Raw genomic sequence first — 8,035 nt, forward strand, 5'->3', positions numbered from 1 at the left:
CCCAGTGCTTATCCCCACAAGTGCCCCTCTCCGTGCCCATCTCCCCCCTCCCTCCCACATCCATCAGTCCTCAGTTTTTGTCAGCATTCAAGAGTCTCTCATTGTTTGCCTCTCTCCCTTTCCCCTACCATTTCCCCTCATCTTCTCCCCCTTGTTCCTCAGTTAAGTTCCTCCTAATCCTCCTATACGTGCAAACATATGATATTTGTCCTTCTCTGCCTGACATTTCGCTCAGCATAACACCCTCAAGGTCCATCCATGTTGCTACACATGAATATTTGATCTTCTGTTGCTAAAAGTCAGTGTTATTTCCTTAAATCTCTTCCATCTAACTCATGACTTTGCTAACCATTTTTCCACATACAGTATTCTCTTTACTGCACTCTTCATATCTTTGTTTCTTAAAGTGTAGATCAGAGGGTTAAGAGTGGGTGTGATGATTGTGTAAAAGAGTGTAAGGAATTTCCCATCATCTTGGGATGTGCTATTCTGTGGCTTCATGTACATATAAATGATTGTTCCATAAAACAGAGTTACTACAGTGAGGTGGGAACCACAGGTATGAAGGACTTTTCGCCACCTTGCCTTTGACTTGATCCTCACGACAGCTTGAGTGATAACTGTGTATGAGATGAGAATTAGTGAGAGAGGTACTAGAAGAAATATCACTCCAAGAGCATAGACAACGACTTCAATTACTTTTGAGTAGACACAAGCCATCTTGAGCAATGCTGGCATCTCACAGACAAAATTGTCCACCTTCCTGTGCCCACATCTTGGCAACTTCAAAGTCAGGGAGCAAAGAATTAAGGCGCTGCCAAGACCACCTAACCAGGCGGTGAGCACCATCTTCTGGCAAAGCTGAGGGTGCATTATTACTGTATAGTGAAGAGGCTGACAGACTGCGGCGTAGCGGTCATAGGCCATCACAGCCAAGAGAAGGCATTCTGTGGCTCCCAAGTCAAGGGCAAAGAAGAATTGGAGCACACACCCTGCGTAGGTAATAGACTTGGTCGGACCCCATAGATTTACCAGCATCTGTGGGACAATGCTAGTTGCATAACAGAGGTCCAGGAAAGACAAATTGGATAGGAAGAAATACATGGGAGTGTGGAGCTGGCTGTCTAGGTTAGATACAAGAATGATCATTGTGTTTCCTACCAGAGTCACAATATAGAAGATGAAGACAATCCCAGAGATGACGTGTTCTAATTGGGGCAGATAAGAAAACCCCAGCAAGATGAAGTCTATCATGGAACTTCCATTGTTTGTGTTCATGACTCCTCATGAAGCTCTAGGAGACAATACCATGGTAATAAAAAGTAGCATCAGCTGTGGGTAGAAATAAAAATCTCTAAAGTTACATGAGTATCCCAAATTCACTTGTTTTGTGCTCTCTCCCATTCAGAACACCTCTTTAGCAGTTTCTGTGTCACTGCTCAAAGACTCTCTGTGTGTATTCGTAACCAGAGTTCTTCTGAAAATAATATGGTGGAGACTCCTGGATGGGTCACTTGGTTAAGTGTCTGACTTTGGCTCAGATCATTATCTCACAGCTCATGAGTTTGAGCCCCATGTCAGGCTCTGTGCTGACAATTCAGAGCTTCTAGCCTGCTTCAGATTCTGTGTCTCCGTCTCTCTCTGCTCTTCCCCCAATCATGTGCTGTCTCTCTCAGAAATAAGTGACTATTAAACCTAAAAAAATAATATGGTAAACCGAATCACACTGAATTGCAAATGATTGAAAAAGCTTGATATGCAATGACACATATATTTCTATGTTTTCTGGATAAGCAATAAATCCATAAATTTCTTTAAATTTAGGAATGGAATATAGTTTGAGTTGTTCCTTCTGAAAATTACAAGGTAAGCATTACTTGGTCATGACATTTTTTTTCTCTTTTCAAAGGAGAGAATTCAAGATAAACCATTAAATGAGCAATTTTGTTGGATAAACTCCCCCATTTGCTAGTAGAAATACTTTCCATAATCACTTGCATATGTCTGTATCCAGGCATTATCTTTACACTCACCACCAACCTCCTCCTCATTTTCTCCCTCCTACTCAACATTGCAGACACTGCAGTTCCTCTATCAATTTTGGACTTTTTCACTTTTTTGCCCTTTTTTTGTGAATGTGTTTTAGTTGCCAGGAAAAAAAACCTCCTTCTTTTTAGCCATAATTCACGTGTACATTGGCCCTGTATTTCTTGGAATATCTTTCATTACTGGTATTACACCTTTTAAATAGACTTACTGATTTCTTGCAGAGTTAAAATGGAACTAATTCCAGAAGTATTTGGTTACCATGTTTGCACATCAACAACCTGTGTTAACTCCCACTCATGGGGCCATTCAGCAGGATTAGCAAGATAGGTAACTTGAGCAAAAAGCAGTTCATTAAGTATTCAGTGAGTTTTTTTTCCCTCATGAAATTTACCAATAATATGAATTTATCCTCTGGTTGCTTCAGAACTCTATAGGGAAACTGTCACTTCAATTCTGAAAGAATACATGAATTTCACTCTCTGAATACCTTATCATGTCATTACATAGGTGGAATGTTTAATGACTGAATTAGTCCACTAATTTAATTTTTAATTTTTGGTTTATAATTTTTATACACATAATTTTTGACCATGAACTACAGAACTAAGGTTTTTATATTCATAGTGTGTTTGGAGTCATGGGATAATAACTTTATTTGTTGCTATTACCATAAAATGAGGAAATTCTATACAGTATATCATTGTTACAAGCATTTTATTTGGAACCTGAAAGTTATAATCATGACAAAGGAGGTGTTATTACCAAGTGGTAAGATATGTGAATATAGTTTTCCTGAATAGGAAATGGAAATTTAATTAATTAATGAGTGTGACATTTGTATGTGGTAGGACATCACCTAAGTTGAACATAATGCTTAACTTCACAGAATGTGGGCTCAGAGATTAATGTCAAATCCCAGATTTAGCATTTGGAAGTAATGAGTCCTTGGACAGTTAGGTAACCTGTTTGTACACCAGCTTCTGTATATATTCAGTGAAGGTAATGACACTCAACAAGGAGAGGTTGTGAGGGCTAGTATTTGTGGAAAACTAGCAACTGTACTTGTTTTATATAACTTATTATATAACTAAATGTATTTAATTCTAAAATTTAAACATTGTGTTCACCTACTCACAAATTATTATTATAATATTTTTTCTTTACTCTCTTCAATTTTCCCACTGATAAATTTTACCATGGTGTTTAGAACTAAACTGGAATGCTTAAAATTTTGTGTTTGCATAGTTTTTTTATATGCACAGCATGCATGTACATAAAAGTGCCCACCAACACAATGTACATACTGAAACTGATAAACTCAGAGGTAGGAGAGGACAGGGGACCTAAGCTCCCCAAATGCCTTGATTGAAAAATGCAGTCAGCTTTCTTGACCATGTCAGGTTGGGATAGTGTTGGGATGAGATGGCCATAGAATTTTAGAGTTGAAATAGACTCAGAAGCCATGATCCAGACTTTTGTCTTATAAAAGAGGTCTCTCACCAAGAGTTCACACAATCACCTTTTTCATAGCTTCCTAACTGTCCTTTAAAGAGGGCCTCATACTTACTCCTATGTTGAGCTCAGAGATGCTTCTTTAATACCCAGGCACTGTCTTTTTTTTCTTTATTCTGGAAATAGTACAGAATAGGTGAATTCAACATGGCCTCTTAAAAAACAGTTCTATTATGAAGTAAAACATAGATACAGAAAAAAAACAAAAGCTCACTGAATCAGTAAATATTCTTAAAACTAACATGCAGGTCAAAACATAGAACCTTGGCAGCACCGCAGGAGCTTCTTTGTGCCTCATCCCAATCATTACCATTCCTTGTCTCCCAAAGTATCCACTATCCTCATATTTATAGTAATTATCTCCTTGTATTTTAATAGTGTGATTACCAATTGTGCATCTCTAGTCAATGTCGTTTAGTTTGCCTCTTTAAACATTTTTTATTTGTCTTTTGAGTTTCCTTTAATATTAGATCCCATTATCAAATATACTCTTAGTTTTATGTTCCTAGACTACATGCATAGACGGTTGTCAGCTGGTTCTCACATCGTATGAAGCTTAATTGCCATGTTCTTCTGGTTACAATCCATTGGACTCACCATGGATTGTTAAGTGCCTTGGATTAGTTAGTTGAGAAGTGAACAGAATACTGCAGAGATGCTAAAGCATTGAAGAAAGCAGTGAGCATCCATGAAGCACACACAGCTTCTAAAATATATGTTAGGTAGTTTTAGCCAGTAAAAACATTACTGGCTCAGTTTAAGCTTTTGGTCACATAGGGCCCCAGCTATCCTTATTGGAATGCCAGAAATTACACCTTATGTTATATAATGTAGTGAATATAAATATAGGACTTTTCATTTTATGCTTGTAAACTCTTTCCATATTGGTTCAATCCATGGTCTCAACTTTTAGCTCTTATTGTATTTTAGTTCAAAAGCCATTATGATATTTAAAATGAGAGAGCATTATATATGTTTAGAAATAGGAATGCTATGTTTTTACTGAAATAGGTTTTCATTTTTTATGGTATGGGCTTTAGTTTCTTACAGCATAGCATGAATTTATGTTTTAGTTTTTCAGTGAGACAAACAGAGCAAAGAGATTTAAACATAATTTGAATGTAACCATGATGTGGAGAGAAAACTAGAAACAAAGTTGGAACATATTTACGTTTCAGGAGGAAGAATTCACAGCTCTTATGTTCATATGTAGCCCAGAGATACCCTTGTTCCCATCTTGAGGAGCCTTCATTTCACAGGTAAACAGAAGGTTTCTTGTTTGGAAGTTACTGAGTCCGTGCAATATGATGAGCCACCGCTTTGTTGTAGTAACTCCACAATCACATTTGCATTTAATTGCAACAGCTGAGCTAAGATTCAGAGAAGTCTTTATTTAATGTGGATGTTGGAGAAAAAACTAGATGTAGGACTGGTGACAAAGTTCATGAATTTGGTTTATTAAATGATTTCGATAGGATTTTTCTAGTCTTTTAGTGAGGACTCCTGTGAGACATGTTTGTAGGTGGATCTCTGCCCAGTAAAACAAGGAGAGCCCTTCTCTGATGTACGTGTGCTCCAGGAAGTGTTTATGTAGGGCATGAAGGCTAGTATGTGAACATGGTGTAGACCTTGGGGACTGGTGCCCCTCAGAGATAATTAACAAATCTTGGAATATGGTTAGAAGCTTATCCAAATAACTATTTTAAGGAAGTTGTCCCGAAGACATTGGGTTTCATTTTGTCTTTTTTTTTCCTCTTTATATTTCTTCCACAGAAATTAATTTCAGAGATAATTTTATTTATGGTTTAAATTCACTACTGAAGATTGCAAATATATTATAAATCACATCGATAAAAATTAAAACACTTAATTGAAATTTTTTTAGTTTGTCATATAAAGTTGAAATAAAGGCATTATCTTGGTGCTGTATATGCAGGAAAGAAAATATATGCTTTTAAAAAATTATAGAATCATCAGAATTCTGTGGTTCATTACCCATATCATCATTGTTCCATTTTCAATGAATTAAAAATAGTTCCATGAAAATACTTAGCCTCCTACTCAATTCAAGAACCAGGATGTTACGAATAGCTTATAGCAACACTCTCTTATAGCTACACTCTCTTATTCCTTCCTGCCACCCAGGGAAATCATTGCCTTAAATTTTGTATTCATCACACACTTGCATTTGAATGAATACACACACACACACACACACACACACACAGGCGCGCGCGCACACGTAATTTAAATTTGAGTTAGCAGCATACAGTGTAGTCTTAGCTTTAGGAGTAGAACCCAGTGATTCATCTCTTACATATGACAGCCAGTGTTCAACTGAAAAAGTGCCCTCCTTAATGCCCATCCCCCATAGAGCCCATACCTCCTGCCCACCTCCCTTCCAGCCACTCTCACTTTGTTCTCTGTTGTTCGGTCTCTCATGGTTTGCCTCCCTCTCTGTCTTTAACTTATTTTTTCTTCCCTTCATCTATGTTATCTGTGTTTCTCAAATACCACCTATGAGTGAAATCAAATGATATCTATCTTTTTCTGGCTGACTTTTTTTGTTTAATATAATTCCCTCTAGTTCCATTATATATATGTGCATATGTATAGAACATATACATATATGTATTATACACACACACACACACACACACACCCCACATCTTCTTAACCATTTATCAATTGGTGGATATTTAGGCTCTTTCCATGATTTGGCTATTGTTAATAATGCTGCTATAAACATTGCGGTGCATGTGCCCCTTTGAATCTCCAATTTTGTATCCTTTTGATAAATAGTAGTGCAGTTGCTGGATCACAGGGTAGTTTCCAGAGTTGCTGCACCAGTTTGTATTCCCAGCAACAAACAGTGCAGAAGTGTTACCCTTTCTATGCATCCTCTCTAACATCTGTTATTTCCTGAGTTGTTAATTTTAGCCTTTCTGACATGTGTGAGGTTGTATCTCATCGTGGTTTTGATTTGTATTTCCCTGATGATGAGCAATGTTGAGCATCTTTTCATGTGTCTGTTAGCTATCTAGATGTCTTCTCTGACAAGTTTCTCTTCACATCTTTTGCCCATTTCTTCACTGGATTATTTTTTTGGGGTGTGTGTCAAGTTTGATAAGTTATTTTATAGCTTTTGAATACTAACCCTTTATCCAATGTCATTTGCAAATATCTTTTCCCATTCCATCAGTTGACTTTTAGTTATCTTGATTGTTTCAAAATCACTATACAGAAGATTTTTCTCTTGATGAGCTCCCAATAGTTCATTTTTTTCTTTTATTTTTTTTCCTTGCCTCTGGAGACATATCAAGTAAGAAGTTGCTGCAATCTAGGTCAAAAAGTTGCTGCCTCTTTTTTCTTGTAGGATTTTGATTGTTTTCTGTCTAACACTTAAGTTTTCATCTATTTTAAATTTACTTTTGTGTTGGTGAAATAAAGTGGTCCAGGTTCATTCTTCTGCATGTTGCTGTCCAGTTTTCTCAACACCATTTTCTGAAGAGACCGTCTTTTTTTCCATTGGATACACTTTCCTGCTTTGTTGAAGGTTATTTGGTCATACATTTGTAGATTTGGGGATTCTTTATTCTGTTCCATTGATCTATGTGTCTGTTTCTGTGCCAATACTATACTATGTTGAAGGTTACACCTTTGTAGTACAGCTTGAATTATGGAATTGTGATGCTTCCCACTTTGGTTTTCTTTTTCAACATCATTATGGCTATTTGGGTACTTTTGTGGTTCCATAGAAATTTTAGGATTGTTTGTTCTAGCTCTGTGAAAAATGCTGGTGTTATTTTGATGGGTACTGCTTTAAATTTTTTTTTAATGTTTTATTTATTTTTAGGAGAGAGAGAGAGACAGCGTGAGCAGGGGAGGGTCAGAGAGAGAGGGAGTCACAGGTTGAAACAGGCTCCAGGCTCTGAGCTGGCAGTCAGCACAGAGCCCGACGCGGGGCTCGAACCCACGAACCGCGAGATCATGACCTAAGCGAAAGTCGGACGCTTAACCAACTAAGCCACCCAGGCGCCCCTGATGGGTACTGCTTTAAATATGTAGATTGCTTTGGGTAGTTTCGACATTTTAACAATATTCTAAGCCATGAGTGTGGAATACTTTTCCATTTCCTTATGTCTCTTCAATTTTTGAAGAAAAAACTTTCTATATGCTTTCCATAATTTTCAGCCTACAAGTATTTTACCTCTTTTGTTATGTTTATTCTTGCATATATTATGGTTTTTAGTGTGATTGTAAATGCAATTGATTCCTTGATATACTAACACAGTCACATACATATGTCAAAGCCTGCATAGCATATATTTTAAAGTTTATTTAGTTTGAAATTCCATAAAGTATATCATCTATTATATGTGGTTTTGGTACTTTCTTTCTTTCACCTATCATTCTGATATGGAGATTATGCAATATAGGATGTGTAGCTATGTTTCATTTATTTCCACGACTG

General features: G+C 36.9%; 1 protein-coding gene across 1 annotated transcript; it reads right to left on the reverse strand.

Annotated features, from left to right (window-relative positions):
* Nucleotides 1–333: 333 nt before the first annotated feature.
* On the reverse strand, nt 334–1,278 carry LOC120226773 (olfactory receptor 2W1-like). The gene has a single exon (XM_039224937.1). The coding sequence runs from the start codon at nt 1,276–1,278 to the stop codon at nt 334–336; it is 945 nt and encodes a 314-aa protein (XP_039080868.1).
* Nucleotides 1,279–8,035: the final 6,757 nt, after the last annotated feature.

This window comes from Hyaena hyaena, unplaced genomic scaffold, assembly GCF_003009895.1.
Source record: "Hyaena hyaena isolate Hyena2069 unplaced genomic scaffold, ASM300989v1 scaffold_1842, whole genome shotgun sequence".
In the NCBI taxonomy this organism is placed as follows: Eukaryota; Metazoa; Chordata; class Mammalia; order Carnivora; family Hyaenidae; genus Hyaena; species Hyaena hyaena.

What these genes read in the sequence shown, in the direction of transcription:
- LOC120226773 (XM_039224937.1), bottom strand. Translation starts at nt 1,278, where the DNA reads ATGAACACAAACAATGGAAGTTCCATGATAGACTTCATCTTGCTGGGG.